Below are 27,715 nucleotides of genomic sequence, written 5' to 3'. Positions count from 1 at the left end.
GAAATAGAAAGGTGGAGCAACAGGGTGTACTAGACAACATAATCTGCTCTAACACCTAAGTGATCATACTTCAAATTAACATTTAAGGACTTTCTCCTATCACAGTCTTCACATATCTTTGTGCAAGTCCCTTGGAGCTAGGTTCATTAACAGATGCAAATATTCTGATATACAGCACAAGCACACTAATGCTGACCTTTCAGGTCCTTGGTCCCCAGTACCCACAGCAATTCTATGTTAGGCAGCTGGGCTTCATAACCCACACATTAGGGAAGATACTTGAGGCAAGGACAACTTGAATTTCAGAAGCACTGGGTATTTAAAAATTCAACTTGCCTCTCGACATTTAAGGCTATTTTCTCAATATCTCTGTACATCAATTTAATTATTAATAAAATAGTAACTATGACCATCTTGTGAGTGTGGTAAAGCATACCTCACATGCTTCATAAGATCCCTCCATAGAAACAGTTTTGTCAGTGCAAAGCACAGATATCATGATGAATGAGAAACATACTTTTAAAAGAGACCGGAGGCCACAAAAAGAGATGGATATCAAGTAGCTGTAAATATCAGGCCCTTAGTCAGATTGTTTGTCTATCTGCTGCTTTAGAGAGCCTGTTAACTGCTGTAGTCCAAAGCCGAAAAGCTGTGGCAGGTAGCAGATGTACCAATTAATAACCTGTCAAGGCTGATGGATAGAATGAAAAAAAAATATCACATATATCTCCCGTGTGTTTTTTCCCCCACATTTCAGGTCACTGGGGTTCATGAGACACACTTTGAATCCCTGGAGAGAGACAAAACTGTCTCATTAGTGTCTATCTTTCATGACATTAAGATACTGACTTTGAGATGCTAACTCACCTGTTCTTCTCCCAGAATCCTGAAGTGATGAAGCTCTTTAATCAAGGAATCTGGACAGCCAGCTGTTGGAAAGGAACAAAAACGGGCACTTTAGAGTTCCCTGCCAGTGTGGTTTCAGCTATAAAATACATAGACGTAGAGAGGATATAATGTACAGATTACATTAGATTTAGAAGATTAGGAAGATAAGCCATGGTTCTGCGGGCACCAGAATGTTGAAAACCATCCATCAAATAATCCCTTCACATTACAGAGCACGCTACCAAGAATGCTCAGAAAGGTTATATTCCGTATATTTTAGCCCTTTCCCCAAAGGACTAGAATCAAAAGCAAGATGAAAAGGGCAGCACTGTCTGCCAGATAACGCCAGCCCCTTAGTGTAAGCCAACAAGCCTGTTAAAAGAGGTTCTTACATCAAAACCTTGGAGCTGCCCAAAGCTGAATTCTGATTTACACACCAGGTTTGGACTCATCTCTAAGCATTGTATAGGCTTTTTCCAGTTCCCTGAAGGATTTCACAGGCTCTGCAGGCTCCACAGATCACTTTACTTTTGGCTGTCACCTACATAATCCATTTCACACAGATGTAGTTGTCACCCACAGGTGCGATACACAAACCAACTACACATGCAGAAGAGAGATTTGCCAGAACTTTGCAATCAGTTTAATGTTCAATGGTTACAGCCTTTCACATCCGTACCAGCCAGAATGAAAATATGTCTTGCTAGATGCTACACACTTTGCTGACCTGTTCAGACTGTGGTTACCTTCCTGGTGATGAAATCCAAGCATGCAACTCAGTTTTGTACACTACTAGACTCACGTTTGGCAAGGGATAAAAATGCAGACTGTGAAAGCAATCTGGGCCTTATTCTTCTTACCGCAAATTGAAGCATCTGCTTGTGAACAGAGAAACTTCCTTAAAAGTGATTAAAAGCAGAGTTCTCCTCAGAACATGGGAAGAACTAAGATTTTTATCAACCTGTTTTTCTGCTGATGTAACTACAAATGGTTACCTCTCACCCTTAATGACTCCTATTAAAAAGATGTAAATGAATTTGGAGACAGTTGTCAGGAAATCTCTGTTAGCACTGTGGCTTCACTCAAAGGCAATGAGGCATGGCCTACATTTACAACTCCTGCTGGCATAGCTGTGTTAGGGATACAAAGGGTCAAACCTTTATACTTGCAAGCAACATAACTAAAAAGGCAAAAATACTGGTTTAGACACATTTGTAGTAGTACAAGTCTTTCAATGGTATAACTTTTTATGCCTAGCAAGCTGATTTAAATGGTATTCTAAACAAATTTTCACTGGTAAATATTCTATCTCCATTCAGAGGAGCTACATACGGAGAATGCACCATCAGCATAACTTCATCACCAAGCCATCCTTACTACTTCTAGCATTATTCTTCTATCCATTTTTAGTGGGATTTCCATCTCCATCTCCCACTTCATCCAAACCCCAAATGTATCAACTGCTCTGTCTCACTAAATTCTTGATCTTGGCCTGACTTGTAGCCCAGAGCAGTTGAACTCTCTGTGTTTTAGACCAGAAATCACTGCCTAAAATATAGTTCCTCTCTCCTACCCTCAAGATCCTGTGTAATTATTACAAATTTTTCTTTATGTCACTTTTACTGAAATATCGGCATTGATTGTACACTTGTACGCTGCTACAGGAATTTCTAACCATTGAGGATAACTGATTTTATATAGTACTGTATGCTAATCTACAACAGATGCTAACTTTCTAACAATGGCTAAACTTTTTGTTTTTCACGGCTTCTTTCAGTCTCTATTGCTTCTTCTTCAACCAGTCTTTTTCCTCTCTTATCTTTCCCATTTTGTTGTTCATTAAATTCCTTAAGATGGGAATTCCTTTTCTTGCCTAGCAAGATTTTTTTTTCTTCCTGCTCTCCTTGAAATTGTATTTTTCAAATGTCTATTTCTCCCAGAAGTCCATCCCATTTTGCCCTCTTCTTGCACAATTATGTAATCATCCTTATGTGAGCTGTTTACCTGTATCTTTTCTTTTTTCCATGATAGAGACTGTTAACACTTTGGAACCAAGAATCTTTGTTAAAAGTTGTGTAAAACATATATTAGCATACATATATATGTTTATTATCAGTGTTACTGGTTGTCTACTGATGTACCCTCTTCCCAACTGAGTATTTCTATAACCTATTTTTCACACTTGCCCAATCCAGTTTTCAACCTTTTGATAGTCCAGACTGGATCTCAGAAGATGATTACACAAGAGATCCTGAAGTCACTAGCAAAGAAGAGATATAACTTAAAAATCATGTCATTGCTGGCAAGTTGCACCCCAGCAACAATCAGTTCAGAAAAGTCAAATGCATGTGATATCAAATTATATTGACAGACACTAACAATTTTTCTGTCCTTTCAGAGCAATGATCAAACAACAGTTGGAGGAAAAAAAATGGAAATAATGAAGACACATGTAAAATGATAAAAGAAGTAAGATAAAAACATCTTCCCTTCTTTTTGGATATTCCTGGATGTATTTCTGATATTTCCTATTTCTACTTATTTATTTATTTATTTATTTATTATTTTTATTTTTATTTTTCCCAGGTCTGTAAGCAGACCTTTGTAAAACATGCTCTAACACTGTGACCTATTTTTACCAAATACCTGTGAGCTTTGAAAAAAGTCTTGGTTGGTATTAAGTTCTTGCATTGTAACTAGAAACAAATTATCATTCCATAAATAAAAAGAGAAAATACATATTCTGTTGAAGAGCATTAAGAACCACTTTCCATGACACCTGCAAAAATACCCATATATTTGTCAACTTATACATGCATATCCAAACATACCTGGAAACCTGAAAATTACTACAAATTAAGCACAGCACTGACAAACTGTGCACACAAAATCTTAAAAGAAAAATGTATTTTCTAAGACTCTGATTTGCAACTTGCACTTGCCACGTGAAATAAATAATCCACACTTTATAGATTTATGCCGTTTTGTGGAAACTACTTTGAGGATTAATTTTTATTGCCTTTGTAGAACAGAAATCCTTATATATGAGAGCCTCAACAATTACTGAAACCTTCCATTTCTGCTTTCCCAATTATTATTTGAAAAAAAACCCACAAACATACAAGAAATTTCAACATACATAGGCCAAAACATAGGAACATTTAAATAGACAAGTCAACAACAATTATACATAAGAGTGTTACAAGTAAATGACCCAAAGGCATGCACAATTAATTGCCTTTAATCAGTAGCCAAAACTTGGGATTGAGGATATCTGTAGACTGATAAAATGAAAGCTAAAGGGCTTATTATATCACTCTTTTAACTGACATTCAAACCTCTGTGTTTCATATGTTCTTGCCCACAATGGTTGTTACAGGTCTTTGTCTGCTGTGGAAGAGGAACAAGGTGCAAGAACTATACAATTTACCCAAATATTTATTTATTTATTTATTTTATATACCTCTTTTTCCTCTGACTTAAGTATATTGAACCTAGAGGAATAAGACCAATAAATTTAATGTGATGGTTTAGGAATGAGCCTAAGTCTAGGTTCAACCAAGTCATGAGAGGACGATACCCAGTTCAAAGCACTGGCAGCTTTATAAACCCACTGCAAGCAATATCTTTGGTTTATTTAAGCTTTAATTTTTTGCTTAAATTAAATTTAAGCATATATATATTTTTAAATGTTCTATCAGTCCCAGATTATTTGTTTTAGTCATGTTATTGTTGCTTGATTCCCACATTGCATTATTATTTCACTCCAAATGATGCACTTATGAATGATAGGTATACTTAAAATTACAAAAAATTATAACTGTACATTTAAAAATTACATTGTGGTATTCTTTTCATAAAGATGTAAAGATATTTTTAATCTGTTCCTATAAGCAAATGTATCTCCATGAGAAGAATAAACAAACAAACAAAAAGAACCACAAATTTCAAAAATTTAAGAAGGCTAGCTTAATGTTACCTAGCATCATATATCCTCTGATTTGAACTGCTCTCAACACACATTTTCATCTACACTTGTAATTAAACCATGATTCCAATGACCACCAATTTAATTACAATTTAATCTTCACATATTTTTTCTCAAACAGAATTACCTTCTGTTTTTGTTTTTACTTAAAATTATCACTTCGCATGACATGTTCTCCAGTAAGAAGACAGTGGAAAACTTAAATCAACCCTTTAATATTGCATATCCTGGTGAAGTAAAAGCAAAAAAATGACTGCTGTTACAAATACAAATACTAACAGACCATGTAAGCACTGGCACCTCCAGCCCTTCCTGTCTCTGCCTGGCCCCTGGCCCAAGACCCCACAACAGCCCAGGGCCACCAGCCCCAGCCCCAGCAAGACTGCAACAAGGTCAGGCTCCAGCTCCCCACAGTCCTGCCCCAGCCTGGCCTCAGCCCATCCCTGTCCCCATGGAAGTGCCCAGTACCAGGGCTAGGGCTGTCCCTGAGCTCCTGGGGGGACAAGGGGACAGGACAAGCAGCCAGGCCCTACCCTGACTGATCCATGAGCAGCCTCAACACCCCACAGGCCCTCACAGCACCCAGGCAGTAAGAAATTCTGAATACATTCCCAAGAAGAGAAACAGACAAGCTGCACCAAACTGAAGTGCATGTTGATCATAAATTCATTATTTTTCACCTCCAGGGGTGAATTTTCTCCACAGACACAGTGTCTTCATTAACTGTAATTACAAGTAGATACACCTTTCCTGTAGGATTATGCCCTACGTTGTAGCTTCTACCATAGGTGTGTAGCATTATTTCCTTCTTTACTTGTGAAGTTTCATCTTTCCCCAAATGGTATGGTTCAGTGAGATTCACTTTACTGCATTTGAGCATATAAATAATAGTTATTGAGGGTTGATATATTCATTTCACGATTCCTTTTTAGTCAATAGAAGGAAAAATAAACCTTCAAAGGGTAATTTGCCTTGTCTGAGATAGACCCAAAGGAGGTATCATTTCTGTCCCTTGATTGTGGAGTCTCAGGCAACTAGGTAAGAGATATGACTGACTCTTAGATTTTTAAGGTTAGATAACATTAATTCCACCCAGTGACTCCAATCCAAATAATTTCTGCACATTCTTCATTTTAAGCATATAGGTTTTCCTAGAATGTTTAGCTCCTTGAACTAAACTGAACACTTATATTATGAACTTTTATAACTTCAATTTTTCTCACTTAAAATTTATGCCTGCTTTAACACTTGTTAATTCTAAAAAGTACGCACCCTTTTGTGAGCTCCGAACACAACCCTATAAGCATATCTATCAGTGTCCTTCAAAGGATGTCTTTCCACAGTGCTAATTACTAAACCAAGCTTGAAACTGAAAAATATTTCAAATACATGAGAATAACCACTTCATGCTTCGAAAATTCATGGATGTGTGTCTGTTTTTCTGACTGCTCTGAACAAACACTGTGTTTGACAAGCACAAATATGAATAATGCTTCCAATTCAAAAAAGCATATGTTCTAAATGTTTGAGAAAGCAGCACTCTAAGCACTCTAAGTGCTTGCACTATAACAGTGATCAGGGATGTGTCCTGTGGCCTCTTGTGTGTGCACAGCAAGGGAAGGTAATGAGGGAAGCCTGCAGCTCAGAGGTGCTTGTTATAAAAGGACTCCTTCCAGAGCACAGCCCCAGGCCAGCACCTAGCTGTAGTGGGACATGATGGCTCTGACCCCATGTGCAAAGTACAACACAGCACAGCCAGCTGTGCTCAGTAAGAGGCGAGCAGACCAACAAAAAGTGCCCCAGCCCTGCACTGTGAGTGACAGTAGCAGCAATGGTAAGTGGGTAATGTGAAGAGGGAGTCAGGAGAGACTTTCACACAACACAAAAAAGACTCACTGGCTTTGAAATCCTATGATTAGTGTGCATTTGCTTGTTCTCTCATTTTCCCAGTCTCTTCCAACCTGTTCAACTAATTGGAATATAGGTGGAAAAAAACCCTTTATATTATCAGTGTCTCTTCCAGAGAAAAGCAATCCCATGCTGGTGACAGTTCTGCCACTCTCATTGGGAACAGAAAATGATTTCAAAGGATGAAGTGACTTCATTGCATTTGTGTTAATTAAATGGCTGGATGTTGCAAGTGACCTTTTCTCATTTTTGAAGTTATGTGAACATGAACAAATACAAAACTAAGGAGATTGTCTGGAATGCACAAATATTTTACTAAAAAGTGAAAAATATTTCACAGGATATCAAGTACATTGTTTACAGAACATAAGCACATAAGCCTATATTTGGAACATTGCTTGTGCATCATGAAAGGTATAGAAATGTCTTCTAAATCCTCAAAAATGTGTCATTATAACCATTTTCCAGACCTTTTATTTATTTATTTATTTATTTATTTATTTATTTATTTATTATATTATTATTATATTGTTATATTGTTATTTAACAATCTCAATGAGCAATACTTTCTTAAAATAGTAAGCCACTGGCTTTTTTTTTAAGTGTTATCTAGATCATTTTTGTGTGTAACCAAACTTAAAGCTTGGGTATCATCTTTTGTATAAAAAAGGTTTAATTTTTAAAGAAAGGAAGGTGACAAAACTGTTCTGTGAATAATATGTCATCTCCAGGACTAAGCCTTACATTTTCAGGTCTTAAAATGCATTGTTTTCATGTGGGCACACAACTTTATCTATAGGATAAATTGTTGCTAACCAGCATTAATCGTAAAATCACTAGTCTGGCTCAGGACCCTCTCCTGAAATCAGCTTGTAATCTCTAGGTTTACCTTTTGATGTATTATTAACAAAATGTCTTATTTATCTACCTTCTGAATTCTCTGTGTTGATCATGTATTTGAACACCATTGTCAAACTGAAATTCACAGACCCATTACTTTGGGTCCACTCACACTTTTCCTTCTCCTACCTATTTTGATGATCTATTGTGATTGGGATGGGTGCATTCATGGAACATTTTTCCCCAAGAAAGAAAACTAAATGACTTTTGCTTCAATGGATGGACAGTGGTTGTTTCCTTGCCTAAATATGTGCTTACCAACAGGAATTAGAACTCTTCTCAGGCAGTATAATATGTCTTAGCTATAGAAATATCTCAAAATGCTACAAGAATCATTCAGACTGTTGGACACACTAAAGCATCGGATGATTTTTTTTTTTTTTTATAAATACACTGTTGACTGCAGAGACTAATCTGGAGACCACCCTTTAATACCCAAATATCTGATACTGTTCACGTTACAGTTGGTGAAAGAAATAACATTAAAAACAAAAAACTGCGGTAAAAAATTACATGGGGTTCTTTGATTGTGCTCATGCTATTTTGATAACATCAGTTTCCAGATTATATTTTTCTGTACAGTAATTTAGATAAGTAGACAGCAGGGTAAAATGAATGTGCACCTGAAAAGAGTTAGTATTTAAATAATATAGATTCATTCAGAAAAAAATAAATAATGTGTATATATATATATATGGAGATATTTTTAAAAGAAATGAAAATCGACTCCTGCCTTTTTGATGTCAACAAGCATGTATTTAGTTTATAAAGCTCAGCTCTGCCACGGGGTGATCTTAAATTAGAGGGCACAACAAGTGATACTTGCATTTGACTTCACATACCCATGTATGTGAACATGGTGAAAATCTTTCTTATAGGTCTTTTGAAGTCTCTGTAAAACTATGTAGAGCACTTCAGCTCAAACAAACTAGCATAGTAACAGTTAAGTCAATGGTGCTTACATGTGTTCACACTAGTAAAAAAATTAAATGAAATGTAATACTTTTCTAAAAAGACTGTGTGCCAATAAAGGCACAATAAAAGATCAAGTTCCCCCATTTGTAAAGCTTAATGTGCAAAAAGAAATCTACTTGCTTGCTTTTTTTTTTTTTTTTTTTTTTTTAATTATTTAAGAATTAAATACCCTTTTCTCCTGATTAATAGTCCTGTCACAGTATTATGGTCATTTTCTTTTGTACTCACTGGCTTTTCCAATAGTAGAATTCAACAAAAAGATTGATACTTTATTTTGTCATCAAAATGGTTAGTAAAGCTAACGTTCAAGAATATTTAATGAAAACTTGATTGTCAAGACAGAAAATCTGACAGATATGAGAGATGGTATTTGCCCAGCTGAATAGGCTACATTTTTGTTTGTATGTGTTTCTTAATTTCAAATCATCTGGAGATGCAAAAACTATTCTTGCTCTCCTGAAGTTCTTGTGCAAAAAAAATTTGCACAACAACTGCAACACAGATCAGAAAGGATCACATAAAGTTTGACTACTGGTAGAGCATCTCAGATGGATTAGAGAGATTTTTGTTGGCCTGGGTTCCTCACACTGCATAGGGCTCTGGCTTTTACCGTGCTACTACTCACTGTTTTTTTAATGATGCTTTAAAGCCAAATGACTAAAAGTAATGAACCACATTAGCCATTTCCTCCCAGAGTCTTTCTTTAAACCTTTACAGCAGAAAATATCAGCAGGAATATTGACCACTTCAGTTTAGAACCTGCTTGCTTGTTTGCTTTTTGCGTAAGACAATACTTAAACCAGACTCGAACAAGCAATGTTTGCTCACATCAGCATTCAAACCTTCAATTGTACTGAGCTGCATAACACCAGCATGCCAGTGATTGCTATCTTTGGCAGTTTTCAGTGTATGTTCTGCCACTATATGATAAACTGTCAAACGAGTCCATTCAAGGGGCAGAATTTCCTGAGAAGGAAATTCAGTGTTGCACAAGAGACTGACTTCATGGTGACCATGTGACAGTGCAAACTTATTTAACTAATAGTCTGTACCATCTGGTTGTTCAATTTTCCAATTTAAATTATAGGCATAAATTCATTCATGCAATTCTCTGTGAAGGCGGTGAGTCAATACTAAACTTGTGCAACAAAACAAAATCCATTCTATCTATCTGTAATGAGAAACTGAACAAGGACCTTTGCTGTTCAAAGACAGCAGCTCCAGAAAAGGAAGCAGACTTCCTTCTTTTAACACAAATACTGTCTTTTATCAAACTGAAGTAAAATTTAAAGAAGAAACATATTTTTTTTTTCTCTTTAATTTTTTTTTTTTTATGCTACTTAACTAGCAAAAGTTACTCCTACAATTTCTTCAGAACATCAAAGAGTCAGAAAATCAACAAGTCTAAGGCTACTAATATAACCCAGGAGATTTTTTTCTTTTAGTTGAGATACAACAGAGCTGCTCTAAACTCCTTTTGGAAAGCACAATACCTTCTGCCATATAAACCTTAGTAGTAGAAATCTCATTGTAGAGATCTGGGCTGAAAGGAACTCTTCAGTCTTGATATACTAGGTTTTTAGCTCAATCAGCTCAATTCATGAAAGGTTTTCTCATCTTTTATTCAAAAAGTAGTTGAAATCTCCAAAGCAAACTCTGTTCTCTCAAATTCCCACCTTCATGCTGGCACTGGCCTTTGATGATGATCCTTCCTTTTAAGAAGGCAAGTGAGAGGTCAGGAGCTTTCAGCATGTGGTATAGACTTTATAAGATAGGATATTGTCTTCTCAGGGAAAACCCAACTATTCCTGAATAAAAGTCAACACAAAGAAGAAAAAAAAAAAGAAAAAAATAAACTTGAAAAATTCCATTTGCCAGCTGCTGAAGGGCAAGTCTTGAAAAGACTGTCAATCCTGAACGCCAGAATTAAACAGGTGCAATACAGAAAATACTAAAAGGTTTCTAAGCTGAAATTAAACCAATGTTCACCCAGGCATTTTCCAGCTGATAGCTTGATAATCGAAGTATATTGTAAAGCCCTAGTGCTGAGAATCAGACTTGGAGAGTAAATATTTCTTCTATTCTCCCTTAAAAGTTGAAATAAGAAAACTGTCTTCCTATAATTTGGGGAATGACAGATAGAAAGAACAGTTTCAGCAGTCCTCACTGCAGTAAATTTCCCTCTCACTCATATTTTACCAAGTGAGTTATTATATACATTAATGTAGAATAAGAATAATGTATATATACTAATGTAGAATAAGCCATTGTACCATCCAGAAAGTTGTGGCCAGATGCCAGAGAACAAACACAGCTTTCCATCTCCTTAATTACTAAATAGTGTTAAATGATATTAAAATGCTATTTTTAAAGGTCATTTTCTGTCCACTGTAGAGGAAAATAAATATGCCAAGCTCAAAATATATCTGACAGTAAATACAAGATGAGCACATGTAGATATCATTCTCTTACAAATGCATAAGCATGCACAAAATTACTACCAGAGAAAGGAGAATGGCAATCAATATTTGGTGACCCAGAAACAGCAATGCCTTCGCTTGCTACTTTTGGATTTCTTTTTATTTTCCCAGGGATATGGCGTCATTCTCTACAAACGCTATATAAAAAATGCTATTCCTTTACTCTGTGCAGCATTTATAAGACTTCAACATCAGCTTGTCTCTGAGAGCTTAGACAAATATTTAAATTGCTACATAAATGACTCAGACTACAAGGCAAGCCCAGGCTACTCTAAAAATAAATGTTCGTGGACAATAAACCCATCCAACCAAATGAGAATTCTAAAAAGCTGTGGAATATATAATGTCTCACTGAACAGAACAAACGTATCTGGAGAAATGGTTATGATTTTCTCTCTTTTGTAGTTTTCATGACAGAAAATCATTTCAAGAATATTTAAGAATGAAGCAATTGTCTAAAAGTGACCTGCAGTCTTGTAACAGAGTTGAAATTTTAATTGTTACCTAATTGTAGTATTTTTCCTCTCCTCAGCACCAGCAATACATGTATGCACATCTTACTGCTCTCTGTGATGGAATATGGCAAAGTTCCACTTCTGAAATGAGGATGGTTTTGCATTTTACCTTAATCAGATCAAATTAGGGCAGGTGGTAACCCTGCAGGCAACACAATTATGAAAAATGCCTGTGTTCAAGACAAACTGTCCTTCCAGTCTTGAGGTCTAATAGGACATCATAGTACAATCTTTTTACATTTTACTGGCAGCTCAGAACACAGAAGTCCCCAGAGGGGGGGGTATAAGCAGCTCTCATTTTTGTCTGTGCAAATCCAGACAAATACATACGCTTTTCAATATTCACTCTAAATAAGAGGTAGCGTGTTCCTGTGAGTGCAAAAGACGGTGTGGAATAAAATCTAAATTTATATACAGGAAAAAAGAAAAAAAAAAGTCACTCTCTAGTCAGGTCTAATTCTAATCCTAATAACATTGTGTGAGACATATTAATCCTGCATTAGAGTCATTCGTGTTTCTACTGTGAAAAAATCTGACAGGCAGGCATAAATACAGGGGTTCACGCTGTCTGTTTGTCTAACAAAAAAGAATTGGAATGACCTGAGAGCTTCCCCAAAGATAGAGAGTTAAGGATTTTTCTGATATTATATTGATATACTGGCCCTATTCTTGAGCAGACCAATAGCTGGCAAAACACATTTGAAATGAGCTGAAAATTTAATGCAAAATTCCTTTCTACGTTAAAGGGATAATACAGCCAGGTTCATTTAGAATATTACTCCTCTGAAGACACCCCAAGCACCACAATAACAAATGTTATATCAAACATGCACTCAGCAACAAATGCAATATGAGTCTCTGTGAGGCAATTTTTCAGTATGTCAGAATTATAATATCACTCCATGGAAACAAATTAAGCAGCACAAGCTCGGCTGTTGGGATCACTTTATTAGCAATGCAGTGTTTTCTCATAAAGAATGCTTTGCTGTGGATCTGTCAATGAACATCAAAGATGGCCAATCCATTTTTATGACACACAACTTATTATTTGCCTATGAAATAAACAAAACACTTTAACATCCGTCTCTCTTTCTGCAACACTTCAAAAATACTGAGAAAAGCAAAAAAAAAAAAAAAAAAAAAAGATCATTTTTACTGTACAGCTGAAGTCCAGTCCAGTGTGTTTTTTTTTTTTTTTTTTTTTTTTTTTTTTTTTTTTTTTTCCATCAAGAGGGATAAACATTTTAATCACAAGGGATAAAACCAGCACACTAATACCAGCAAAGGAATGCTGAACAATTTCTACCTGGTAGAAGAATATCTATTTTTAAATACTCACACAGTTCTGCAAAATATTGAAAAATACTCTGTTCTCGCTAGTCACCATGCTAATACACAAATTGACTGGATTTTGTCCCTCTCATAAGGAGAGAACACAATCCTTGCTAGGTCCTTTTCTGCCAGCTGGGTGCTGTCACGATGGATAGGCCCCATTGTGATCTTGTGGTAGCTCAAAGGCCGCTGCTCTCACTCTGTGGCCATCAGATGTCCAAGGGTGTTACAATCTACCCCAAGATCAATGGCTGCAGTGGACTAGGAACATGAGGGAAGATGGATATGCTGCTACGTAGAGGGAAGGACAAAACCCCCATAGCTGTGTTATGCCATCACAGGCTCATCGGCATGCTGAAGTGAATTAGTGCAAGCAATTTCATGAGATTATGCTAGCAATTTAGTACAGAACAGCTGCCACACCACACTGGAGGATACTCCTTCTAGTCTTTACTTACATGGCCACAAATAACTTCTGAGTTAATCCAGAGCAACAGCATGCATTTTTTATCTTTACCACCTTAAACAGAGATATACTATGCCTTGTAAGTAGGTGGTCTTATCTGACTTTTTTTAAACTCCCTTCTTATACTTCCCTTATGACAGAACTCTGGTATATATTCATTGAATTAGACAATCTATATGACAGTACTTCCCCTAATATTTGAATTACTGGTCCCATATCTAGATCACGCACATTTTTCCCCCTCTGCTACACTTTTTATCTGTATTATTTCAACAGTGCACTGTATCTAAGCTGTGAGCCAGAATGCAGAATAAACATCTCCTATTTTACTAACTGCAAGTGTGAAACCAAGAGGGTACAGAGCTCAGCTGCAGAGGGTCTCTTGGGTTATGTCTTTTTTTTCCTCCCCTTGGTACAGGTATGGCTGTATCATTCATTCCCAATCAGGAAAAAACAACAACAACAACAACAAAACTGGTAGGATTCTAGATTCACATAGCTTGGCACTGTGAATGCTGACCTAGACACTGGAGCATCTCTGACCTTGATGCAAACACTGAAGCAGCCTGATAAACCAAGTCAGAAAAGGTGTCACCCCTGGAATCCCCTCTATCCCTTGCCCTCTCTCTGTCTCCCTAATCCCCAGAAGCTCAGGCAATAATCTCCTCACTTTTTTCTTTCCTTTTGCAAAATAGAAACTCAAGTTATTGAAACTTGAGGTTCAGATTTTTTTCTTTCCTCAGGTCATTAAAATGCTCACTTGACTTTGCTTCATTTCAGTAGATCATTGAGTTGCAGTTGTAAAAAATAACAACACTAGGTCTCACCATGTGTATACTTACCTTCTGACACCATGTTAACCATTTTTTCTGTAGAGTACTTCTGAGCAGTCATTTATATGTTAAGTACTGAACTCTGTATCACTTCTACCTTTCAGTATTATGTTGCTTGCTATGTATTTTCCACTTGTGTCTGTTATGTCATGGATCAGAAATTCATTCCTTCTACAAAGATGCCTAGCTCCAGAATACCACCATGCGTGAAATTTCAGAGACATTTTTTTCCTGACTGAGGATGATTGAATAAAAGTATGCATAAAAGCTAAAAGCCCTTAGAATTATTTGGAGGGGAAACTAAACATCCCTTAACCATCAAATCAGCTGGAAATTCTTCATACTGCTCTTCTGTAACAATTCCTGTAGGATTTACTTTCTATTGTAGCTCAGCTCCTGTCTGCTTCAGGAAAAAAGATCGCCAGTTATGATAAATGATTCTGTATGGCAGGATTTAGACTCAGGCTACAGAAAACTATATTTAACAAGACTATCTGATTCTTTTTTAAGGATCAATAATTTATTTATAGGAAGGGGCCTCAAAGGTTAATTTCTAGTGCTTTGGTCACGAAGCTATCCAGCACTCAAATGACTTGTAGGAGACATACAATCAGAACTGGCTAATCCGCATCAGCTTGTTTAAAAAAATTGTCAGATTAACAAATCAATGATACTTACACACTACAAAATTGGTTTCCACTTAAAAGCTGACTGGATTTACACAGTTTACATGCAGCATAAATCCTGTTTTCATGCAATTTAGCAGGGATTCCGGGCAAAGTGATTCTCCTGTCTCTTGTCAATTTACAAGACACCAACTGGCCAGCAGAAATCCTATTGCAGTTTGATGGATGTCTATTGAGGGAAACAGGGGAAGAGAGAAAAAAGAGCAAAGCAGGATTTTTGATGCTTGGCTACAGATTGCTGTCACTGATCATTTTCCTATCTCTGCTTCCACAGCTAACTGTGACTTTCTATTTAGAGAGCTTTTCCCTGCCTTACCGGTTACGCCAAGAAGTATGCCTTGCTTAACTTGTGACACGTTGATGTTACATTCATGCAACAAGTTTTTTACTCATTTTCCCATTCTAATTCTGCCCCCACCTGTTGCAGTCATTGTAAAAGAGACAACAGTGTGGCTGCCATCAAGCAGGCTGCATCATTGAGTGCAAAAGTTAACTTCGCTCTAGTGAATTCTTTGGTATGAGTATGCACATCTCCCTTCTCTCTCTTTCTCTCCTTTTCTTTCTCTTTTATGAAGCATTATCTAGTTTTATTTTTACTTCTTCTAACTTTTGGAATTTGATGGAGAGTGGGTTGTGGGAACACTACACACTTGAGATCATTAGGACTATATCTACCTTCACTGGGATGGTAACAAATCAACTTACAAAACATGTGAAAGGTACAATGATATTTTTTGTGTGTGCAACGACCATGGAATTAGAAGAGCTGTGATATAAAACTGATTCAGGTGACAGGTGCTTAGTCAACTGACTCTTCAACAACTCTAATAATAGTTTCCTAACTTCTTTCTGCACCTGGAAAATACGATCTGAAGACAAACATAAATATTTGCAATAAAAAAATACACCACAGTGTCAGTTTGCATTTTTTCAGTCTTGTGTCTACAGATACAACTGAACTGAAGGTTAATGCTAACATTTAAAGACAGACTGTGCATAATCTTAGAGGACGTGACATTTTTATGTTTCAGGCTAATACTTTGTGCCTTTGTTGTTCAGGAGAGTCTCATGTAGGAAAGTAAGATAATGTCAACAACTATTTCAATATTAAATAGATAAATAAATAAGTAGAGACAAAGGAAAACATGATGGAAATGGCTGAAATAAGTGGCATGTACACACTACAGTAAACAATTTGAGTACGGTGCTGAGCACTGTTCTAATTTGGCCCAATCTACCACAACCAATTACTCCTGCCTCAGAGACTCCTTATCTTAGATTTTTCAAGCCAGCTAGCCTCTATTTCTTGATAAAAGACACAGCAGTATTTCAGAAAACTGCACATTAGATAAAGAAGAAACCCAGTGTTAAAAATAATTGCCTTTTTTTTTCTTTTTTTCCCTAGCTAAGCCAATCCTCCATCCAAATAGTTGAAAAGCTAGATACCTTCAAAGTTAGCTCTCACTAATCCGTCTGTGTTGGCCACAAAAATAATAGGCTTGACAATATTGTAGAACTGTTGCTCTTTTGTAGAACTTAGCATTACTGTCTGCTAGAAAAAGCTGGGAAAATAATCTTTGAGAGGTCAGAAAGAGCTAAAAAAGACTGGATCAAATTGTGCCCTCCACAATACAGGCTGGACATAACACACACTTGTGACACAGATGTGACACTGAGATCCACAATGCACGGAAGGTAGAAATCATCCAGCCCTGCTTCCTTCTCCTTCTTCAGGGAAAGAAAAGATATCTTTGGTCTGGGAGAAGCTGGAGCAAACAGTGAGTACTATACCTGAAAAAATGTATGGGATCTAACAAAAGATCCATCTCACTCCTGGGTCTGGCACAGGTCAATAGCAGAATATGAGAAAAGCAAAAGAAACAAGAAAAAGAGTTAAATATCTCTGTATACTACCCTTACCTGCAGACTGTAGTTTAGGGATGTCCTGAGATAGAGCATCCTCTTACCTAGCAGCTCCTGGGACTCTTCCATTAATATATCTAGGCACTTTTGTAAGCCTGAATACTTTTGGTCTATACAGTATCCTCAAGCAATATGTTCCCCAGTTTAAAGTCACTGTGGGTAAGCTTCCTCTGTTTCTTTTACACCTGCTGCCTCATAATTTTATGTGTATTTCTAGATACATAATAATGTTAAAATCGCCATTGATCTTTTGATCTTCTGCATGATTTTGATCTTCTCATGATTTTAGAAATCTCCATCACGTATTCGTTGAGATGTCCCTTGCCAGAACAAAAATAAGTATCTCAATGTACAGAAACCATTCCACACTCACCTTTGTCATCCAATGTTTTAATTAAGAGTTAGCACATTCTCTTTGAGATGCAATAACCAAAACTGCACCTGGTCAGTGGAGAACAGGGTGCGTTCTTGCTTTATAATAGAGAAATAACATTTTGTCATTGTCTCTTCCTATTACATTCTACATTCTTCATTCTTCTACTAACTGCTCAGATGTTATTTCCAGAGGACCATCCAGAAAGGATTCAAAGTAGTAGCAGGTGAAAAGTAGCAGATGAGAGACCAGTGCCATCTGGCTTGCCCTTTACCCTTGTAAATTCTAGGTGATGCCACCCCTGTTTCTTAAGAAGCCTTACTGGAAAGTGTTCAAAGAAGCTAGTAGTGTCACGCTGACAGCTCTGTACAAAGAATCTTTTTACTCCATCCTTGCTCTTGAGCTTTGCTGAAGTGTTGTAGCCAAGTCTAGGCCATAGTCATGCACCCCATCAACCTGGATCCTGTATATCTAACTTGCTTTCCTGGCAAGTTAGCTTGCCCCTGCACTGGGACTTGCCAGTGATTGCAGGGCCATGGCTGACCCCACAGGATGTGTCCCATTGGCATGGTATGGTTTGGCACAGCCAGGCTCACTGCCACCCCAGGGTCAGCCTGCTTCGCACCTCCTGACAGTACGTAGTAATTGCACAAGACTGCAAGAACACCTACACAATCTCCAAGGAGTTAGGACTCTTTAAACTGTGGCATGAGGTATTAGGCAAGAAAACAAAATGGATAAAAACCTGATAATTGGGAACTAACACATGAAAATGAACAACTAAAAGCTGAACAAACAAAATACCAAGATAGCAAACAAACAGAAAGAACAAAATAAACTACCATTGGTCCCTTCCTTTTCATCTTCTGAAGAATAAATATTCCTCAAAGAGCACTATATTCTCTCTGTAATAAGTAGCCTTGTAATTTTCATTACAAAGATCATGAAATAACAAGAAAATTACAAGGATCATTTTATTTTCTGACAGATTAAATGATACAGGATGGGCAATTCAGTGCTAGACAACGACTGATGTTTAGTGGAATTTTCCCACTCTCCCCAAAGCATGTTAAGTAATGTGGGAAAAAGTGTAATGTAATTAACCCTTAACTATACTATATTTGCAAAGGCACTGTATTCTGCTACATATTGTATATTATAGGAAGCTTCTTTTCATTTTATCAAAGCAAAGAGAAATGGAGACAGAAAGTACTTTTGCATATGTACCTTACAGATCTGGATTTGAAAACTATGAAGAATGATTGGTCTAAACTCTAGATATGATGAGTTTTGTCTGAGTTTCACAAAGAGTAGAAGGTTCCCCACAGCCTGACCTGTGTTCACAGCTTGCAGGAGCACTCACTGCTTATGTAGAGCCTCTGTTGAACTCAGGCAGAAAAATGCTGAGGATGAGACAATTTATCTGGTGCCCTCAGATTTCTTGTCTGTGCTAGGTGATACCAGGACCTCAAACGTATACTGCACCTGACCCATAATAAATGGAAAATGAAATCTCCATTTGTAGCTTAATCTTTCAGCTGCAGGTCCAGCTACAGTTTGTTTGTTGGTTTTATTTTATTTTTATTTTTTCCCCCCATGTACTTATTTTCATTTCTAGGAGCTGTCGGGATGAGCCATTTAGTGATTGAAAATCCTGGTTATGTAAAGTGTGCTGCATATAGATGTGCAAAGGCAATAAAACATTTCTTTTTATTTATATTAAAGTTGAGCTGAAAGCTTCCTTTGAGCTAATAACCACAATGTGCTAAATAGTGGGCAAGGACATGAAATGAAACCTATGACACTGTCATCTGTAAGTCCAGCAGAGGTTGCCATGTGAAAGGGTGGTACAGAATCTGTGGCAGATGCCTGAAGGGAGAGGGCTGAAGCAGTACAAGAAAACTGCAAATACTTCTATGCTATGAATGTCACGACCAATGCAAAACTAGAATTTTAATTCTGTCTGTCAGCATCAGGTGCTATGGGTGTGGTCCCACTGATTTTACATATACAAATACTACACTGCCAAAGGTAATTCTCCAGGTGCACTTCACAAACAGAAAACCATAAGTCCTATGTCTTGCATTTACAGAATTTAAACCAACAATCTGTAGCATACTCAAAACCTGTATTTGACAATGACGAGGCAATGTTGCCATGCAGCTCTCTTGGGAACCTCCACTGAAGGCAATGGCATTTGAAAGTTACAACATCTGGCTGTGAAACCTCACTTTATGACTTTGCAGAGAACAGTCATAACCGCATGACAAAATGTCACTTCTGAATCTTCTGACTTTTCTATGTTTATTGTCAAAACCTTAATAGTATTTAAATATGGAGCATTGCACAGTAATGCATATATTATATAAGATTAAAAATATAATATCTGTCTCTCACCAAGTCTTTTACAGAATATATTAATGTACATTTTATTCATGAGACTGAAGTCTTCTCCTCTTGCGAGGAGAAGCCTTCTGCATACAAGTAAGCTTAGGCAGGATTTTAAATAATAATAATTAAAAAAAAACCAACAAAACTCTTTATGTTCCCCAAAGGACCAGAATGGTTTAAATTAGCAACTTCAGCATGCTAGATAAATATACAACCTTTTTATTTTTTATTTTTCTTTAATTAATAGGGCTTATTTAGCTGGTTTGCTGTCAAAGAAGAAGTTCTAAGAGCTGGAGCCCATCCACTGCCAGAGCTGAAGCCTGCACAGAAATGCAGAGAGTAGAACTGTGACAAGTTTTGTGCAAGAGATGCCTGTGTCTCCTTCTGCCTCTTTATTGAAAGTGCACAAGTGGTTCTACGCTCTCCTGTCAAGGATGCTGATAAAAGAGCTCTCATATCATTCTTCTGCTCTAGCAATGCAATGGTTTTACCAACCATCTACAGGGCCTGTAGTAGCTCTGTCTTTTAAGTAAATGTTGATAGTAAAGTGCTTCATTGGCAGGATGCAATCTGCAGCTTATTCAGTCTGTAACATTCTCACGTGATAGTTTTGATGAGTCCAAGTTCTGTGCTCAGAAACAAACACCCTGTTTTGCAAGAAAAGGAGATTATCTGGGCAGGAGGATATATTAAAAACCCAGCAACCTAGTGAACAGAGATGAGTAAATGGGGTTAGTTTCACTAAGAAATTTCAAGGTGGGGGTACAGCAAGAGGAGACAGATTGCAGTGCTTAATAGTATGAAGCACTGAGGATACTCAGCACTAGCCAAGCTGTTTTTCATGTCATATTTTCTTCACTCTGCAATCTCTCGGGGCCAGACCCATTAGCACACTGACCATGATGCTTCAACCCAGGCACTGGACTATATCTGCAAGACTGTGGCCTATATTTTCCTGACAGATGGAAAGATATGGGGGAGCTGCCAGGTGAGAGAATCTCACTTGCACAAGGAGGGAGAGGTGCAGGGCAAGGTGGCTGTGCTGTGGCACATCTGTGATCAGAGAGACCTCTCTGAGATGATGTAGGGGACTTTCAAGGACAGAAGAGCTGAACACACATCACCCTGGAGAAAATTGCCCCTGTGCAGGGAAGAATTTGGCTAGTCACTTTGTACTTAGGAACAAAGCAGGAACACATGTGCAGAAGAAACTAGTAACAAAGAAAAATTGAGCCAAGAAGTGGTGACAAGCCTGAGAGTGACAAGCTCCACCCCTCCCCCCTCCCACCAAATATGCTAGATACACTAGCTGATGTGTTGCTTCTCAGAAGCATGAAGCCACTCTGTGATTGAAAAAATACCGTGGCTCGTACAAATGTGCTCTATCCTTGTCCATGTTTACCTGGCAAAATGACCTTGGGAAGATCCCAGGGTCTGGAAGCTCTGTGAGTGCTTGTGAAGAGATGGGAGCTCTGGGGTCATGTCCATTAGTCCTTCTGGGGGAGTGTCAAAGATCAGGCAAAGACAGATATGATCTAGAGGTAAGTACATGGATGCATAGAATGTGCTGACAAAGATAATTGCTTTTCTCAACTAGGAAACAGTATTCTACAAACACAACTTCCCAAACTTCATCTCTTGTAAGTTAAAGAAGTGGCTGAAGCAAACTCAGAACTTCTGGCAATTTCCTTTGAGAACACAGGGAAAACAGATTTGCCTTAGTAAAACCACAGAAAAATGGTTTTAAGTCCTTGACTTACAAGAAATAATAACAAATTTAAGCAGCTTTATTGACAGTATGCACACTGCTGACAAGATCCTTGCCCCTAAGAAGAATTTTGGGCCAATCCATCACTCAAGATGCCCTGTGAAATCCAGTTGATGATGATAGCTGCAAGGTCTGTGTTCAGTGTTTTTCCTTTCTCTATATTTCACGGACAGTTTTTCCAACACTGACATATATTAAAATTTGTGCATCACTCAGTGTATAATAACTCAGGAAGAATCTGAATGAAAACAGACATAGCATGGAAGAAGTATTAAGAAGTATGGTCCTTGCCCTTTCCATCCTTAACTTCTAGAACCAAACAGAGGCTAATTCAGCTTATGGCATGATTCATAGCAGCCTGAGGAATATTTTAATTTTTGCCAACTAAAGTATTTTAAAGATCTTTTGGCATTGAGAGATTGCTAAGGGTACCTTTAACTGACACCCCTATTTTGTTCATACCTCTCTCTAGAGTCCCTAATGGCAGTTCTATAGCTCTGCGCCACCAGTCAGGATGAGAAATCTCAGCTGACTATTCAATATCACCTCAACTTTACAGTTTGATGAGGGTCTGGATATGCTCCATGGCAACATTTAAAAAGAAAAAGAAAAAAAAAAAAACCAACAAACTGCTGTTGTAGAAAACAGTAAGCAGAGACTACCCGCTAGCAACACAGTATTTATCTCTTATCTATACAAAACATGCAAGTTTACCCATCACTGAGGAAACCACTTCTTCAATCTCTGCAGAAAAGGATGTGCAAAAATTATTTTGCAGATGGGAATTCTTTTTCCTGTGTATTATAGATGACTTCTACTGCAGTGAGATGGAGTCCTCAGAATAGGAAGAGCCTTATGAATTTTTAGATGTCCAAATGAAATTTTCGGATGTGTGTGACAGGCAAGATACAGTAGGAAAGAAAAAGTGACGTAGTGCCATGTTGAAGGTATATAGGCATTGTGTTGAAATAAAATCAAAGTACTATTGCAAGGGGGTTTTCTCTGCATAATCAATAATGGAATAACATTTGTATCACTGTAAGGTGATAAATTATTAAACTTATAATTTAAAAAGAAACATTATTGGAAGGGCATATCACTGACCATAGAGGTCAATAAGCAATGCCAAAATTATAAGGGGTTTAAAATAAATGTATGTTATGAACACAAATACAGAAAAAAATGTATTAAAGATTCATCCCCCAAAGTAATAAAAGCAATTATTGATATGTAGCAGAGGGAGTACACCAAGACTTTGACTAAGTAAACTCTAACTTATATCCAGAAGTCTGATTCTAGTGCATAATACACATGTATATGTGTAAAGAAGTCCTGGGGGCTGTGGTTGCCTCACAAGATTTCTGGATGGAAATAAATCAGAACTTTGCCTTATGTGAACTGGGATTTGATATGACCTTCATGCTGCAGACCTGTCAAGCTGTAGCAATGATGAATGCAATCAGACAGCTATTAGACACTGTTCTAATTTAGACACAGCAAAACCTATTGAGTAATGTCAAATGAAACAAAAAGCAGGACTGGAGTGTGAAAGGGCTTTAGTTCCCTTTAGGTAAAATTCAAAGGACCTTGTAACATCAAGGCTCTGCTGAGCAGTGCATGAAGGCCTTGGAAGTGGTGAGGCAAGATTATTGACTGAATATGGCAGAATCCTGTCACAATCCTCAGAGGAGGTTTAACATTTTTCAGGGATGCTTTGTTTCTGCAAAGTTTTCAGCAAGGCAATGAAAATCATTTTGAAAGTTCACCTTTCCTTTGTTCCCTTGTCAACAATAACTAGATGTTTACTTCTTAAGCAAGATATGTATGAAGGAAAGTATAATTTATGTCAATACCATTTTATCATCTTAGTTGAGATCATATTTATGAAGAACACTGTAACAATGTGTATCAATATCTACATAAGCAGAGAGGCAGGATGACACTGAAAACCTCTCCCCTGAACCTAAACTATTTTCAGTATTTTAACACGTGGTTGAAATTGCTCCCCAAATCCCTCCAAATCCAAACTGGGATAAAGTCAGGATATAAGCCAAGTGTGAAATATACACAAAGCTTTACTATACTATAAAACTGTCATTGCAATTGTCTTTTCACCTAGACACTGGCTCAGAAATGTTCAGTTTTCGTTCTGTACCCTTCTGAATTCACAAGAAAATAGGGGAGGATGTAAGATTGCAAGTCAATTCCTTGTAATCAGATTTTCAGCCTTTTCCAGATGAGAGGAAGTGTCCAGAAGATTCCAGGTCAAACAGAAGCATTCAATGGAAGTTGGAAATCATTTCAGGGAGAAGTTCTGGTTGGGACTTAGGAGCGACTCGACTGTTTCAGTAGTGTGTCCACCACTATGAAACCTGTTCTGTTCCTGCCCTAAGCATAATGGCATAACTGTTAGGATGCAATAAACAACTTTGTGCCAAATGATTGAAAGAAGGTGCCAGCAACTTATTCAGATGCCTACTGAGATCCTGAAAGATCAAAAATCAGAAACAGGTGATGCAATCCTGTGAGGATTACTTACTGCATTAGATACATTGATAATACTAATACATTGCAGTGCAGAGCAGATCTGCATGGACCTGATACAGCTGGCAGAGGCATACTTGAAAAGCACTGGGACACCCCCAGCCTATCCAAAAGAGCAGGTAATCTAAAACGGGGCCAACCAGTCTCTGTGGAAGAGAGACAGAGTTGTGAACAGACAGAGACTCCTTTTTCATTTGGGCTTCAACTGCCTGAATGCTCTTTCAACGACTTGCCAAATATTGCCAAACTAGCCAGAACCCAGGCTTGAATACAGGGAAAGCAAGAATCAGGACACAAAATTTTCTTTTCTTTTCTTGGAAATTATATCTGGGTGAAGAACGAGTCTATCTAAGGGAGTTTAGCAAACTGATTATGCTAAATTAATATTACCAAGACTAATAATATATATAATTTTTGCTGTAGCAAAACAAATAAACCAAACAAAACCCCTGGAAAGAATGGGTATATCTAGGTCACATTCCAGGAGATCAAGAAATAGGAATTGCTTTTCAGCTGTAAAATGGGCTCAGGCCTCCCTATAGCAAACTTGGTGATGCATTGGCTCCTTCAGTACTCAAACATAAATAAAACAAAACTTTCTACAGTTAAACTGCCAGAATGGCCCGTGGTGGACTTCTGGTCCATGCGCTCTCCCAAAAAATACCTGGGCATGATTTCAGAGCAAGAACATTTCAAGGGCCATTTCCCAAAGGTTTTCTGCATACAGATGCCCTGTTTTAGAGGCTAGAAGAGCTCTCATAGATGCTTTAATACCAGGCAGCCTTCATGTGCCTGGGTTCTTTTCATTTTTAATTCACTGTTCTCAGTACCAAGTCTGTGGCAAAAAAATGTTACCTCTTTTGTAGAACACCACGTATGAATATGTCCTGAATGATTAACTCCTTTATTCACCACTAGTGTCATAACATAGGAAGAGACACGGACTAAAATAAAGTCAAAGATTCCCTCAACTGAAATCAGAATTAACTTACTATTTAATTCAGTGAAAGCAAAGTTAAAGTTCTCGTTGCCCAAAAATAGAGGAAGAATTAGGCCAGAGAAAAGTGGTTTTGAAAAGCCAATATGGATGTGGTGCTTTGGGAAAATTGTGAATTCTTTTTAAAGAAAATTTCATTCCAAGTTAAGAGTTTGTTATCTGTCAATTCCTATCAGTGAGATCCTATACAACATCACTTGCTGGGATAAGGTTCTCTGAAATCTAGGTTTTGATTTATATTATGTCCTGAGGATTAAAGTATTACTTAAGATTTACAATAATTGCTAGGGCTGCAGGAAAGAGAAGTAACACAAATCATTTGATATAATAGAGCCTCATGTATACGAACTTCTGTATTAGCTTATCATTCAATTGTTTTAATATTCTAGTTCAAAGACTCATATCAAAGAAATTACTAGTCTTAATGACAGTGTGAGTTACTGGCAGTTTACAGATTATTCATTTCAGTGGCCATAAGTTCCCTCTCCTTTGAGACCTTATGAACTTCAACTGTAGAAGATTTATAGCTATACTTCGGAAATCATTACTTAAATTCAGTTAGGACTTATTATCTTCTCTTACAAATTGTTAACATTAAATGGCCTATACTGAAAGGTTTTTATTACAGAGGAGAAATTTACTAGTTTAGACTTAATAAGGGCTTCATTTTCCACCAGACAGCAAATATGCAGCAGAATCAAGTCACATAAGCAGTTTAAATGTTTGCTAATTTCCTAAAATAGCCTAAAGTTAAACTTATTAATTTTCTTATTCTGGAGCTTTCACTTCATCTATTCCAGAACATTTAAATACATGTTTTACTAAAACGTAGCATATAAAACACACAGAATTAACAGTATAAGAGCTGAGTAAGTTTGAATGCTTTATATAATACTCCAGTACTTGAGAAGTTGAGGGCTGTGGAAGCTTCAATACAAAGTCCACTAACTCTCCTTTGACTGCACAGAAATGTTAATGTTATATACATTAAAGCTGTTCAGTTATCTTTACTTTAAAAAAAACAAACAAACAAAAAAAAAAAACAAAAGGATAAATGATAACAAAGTGAATTAAATCAAAGAAAATGACCCCAACATACATAACTGGAAAGCAGGAAGGTACTGCTAGCAAAGGGTACTACAGAACTGTTTAATGCTAGGTGAGCATGGGGATGCCTGTGCTGATGTATTTCCAAGAAAAACATCAGATTTGGCCACTTTGTAAATAGAATGAGCAACACTGTAAGTGAAATATCCATTTTTTTCAGCAGGTGATCTCATAGCCCATTTCTGAAAAGCAAGGGGATGCATATGAAACTATTTAAAATGTATAATTTTAAAATAATGTTTTAAACCAGCTTCTTGGAGATACAAGCTGTTGAGTATATGACTGAGTATAATACTTTTGTATATTAACAACTTATGTTCTACATCCATGCTTTTACAACATGACTTTTCCGTGACCTTTCCTGCCTATTACAATCCAGACTCCTATGCAAGTCTGTATTTGGTTTGGGGGAAGTGGGGTGCTAGAATTTGTAATGTAATTCTTTAGTACATAGCCAGAGCTGCACGTTTTTAAGGTTTATTTAAAAAATACAAATGGAATGGCTACTACACTGTGACACGGTAACTGTATAAAGGTTGTTACTAGATGCCCTAGCTGTATTTCTCATGTTTTATTTTAAACATAACTTTACTGCTGAAGTTTCTTAGTTTACAGTGCCTGATTTTGAAATAAAATATAACATCTCCATAATTCAGGTTACTATGAAATGATAACGATTTTACTATAAACTCCACTTCAATGTAATTCCTCTCTTGGAACACAAAATTTGGTGAACAATTTTTGATGAATATTTTACAACTGCTTTAGAAAGTGCACTTAGTAGAAGAGAACCATGCAGAAAGAATCCTTTTAAAATAAATATTTTAAATACACAGTGAAAAATGTCTTGTTAAATTGTAATGGTAAGCAAACACATTCAAAATTTGATTGTAAAAATGTTATTACATAGTTGGATAAAATATATCTCATGCAAACAAAAAATACTTCAAACTTGGAGTAATAAATACTTCCCCAATAATGTTGAGAAGCCATACAAAGAGTGATTTATTTGAAGTAGTTGCCCCAAAATTCAAAAGGCAAAAAATCTTAATAGTTTGCAGACAATTCACAAACATGGAATGAGTAAACTTCCAAAGCACAATTAACACTAAAAAATATAATTTCAAAAGATTAAGCTTAGCCAACAGTAGAAAAGCAACAGATTTTGCTGTGTCTTAAGGGCAGGTTTAATAAATTTATAGCTTAACTGGTTCTATAATAACTACTGTGTTGTGATAGTTTAGAAATGTCATTGGATGTTTAAATGTGCAATTAGCATTAGAAGTCAAATACAGTGCAGCTATTATAACAGTAAAATTTTAAAAATTCTCAAAACCTAGGATATTCAAAATGGAAATATTATCTTTAGAATCCCACAGAGAAAGCTATGCTAACCAATAAGCTAAAATTCCCTTCTACCTTGCTTTTTTTTCCAAGTATTAATAAAGATTCTCACATGTGAGACTACATACATCTTTCAGCTACAGTTTTACAGAACATTCATTTGTTATTTTATAATCAAATCCATATTCAAATGCTGGAATGCCACATAAACTATTCCAAATGTCAGTATATTTCCCAAATTCTCATAATGATTTCAAGATGATACCTGACTCTATTTTTTATGCTTCTTTTAAAGGG

At 36.9% G+C, this 27,715-nt stretch overlaps 1 protein-coding gene across 1 annotated transcript in view; it reads right to left on the bottom strand.

Annotated features, from left to right (window-relative positions):
* Positions 1 to 27,715, bottom strand: part of PRKN (parkin RBR E3 ubiquitin protein ligase) — a 639,177-nt gene that overhangs the window by 126,016 nt on the left and 485,446 nt on the right. Inside the window, exon 9 of the mRNA XM_032183870.1 lies at positions 868 to 929. Within this exon, the coding sequence (XP_032039761.1) occupies positions 868 to 929 (62 nt within the window). The remainder of the gene's footprint in view (positions 1 to 867; positions 930 to 27,715) is intronic.

The sequence above is a fragment of the Aythya fuligula genome, chromosome 3 (genome assembly GCF_009819795.1).
Source record: "Aythya fuligula isolate bAytFul2 chromosome 3, bAytFul2.pri, whole genome shotgun sequence".
Classification (NCBI taxonomy): domain Eukaryota; kingdom Metazoa; phylum Chordata; class Aves; order Anseriformes; family Anatidae; genus Aythya; species Aythya fuligula.
The sequence above is the reverse complement of the archived record's forward strand: the minus strand, read 5'-3'. Positions and strand labels throughout refer to the sequence as shown.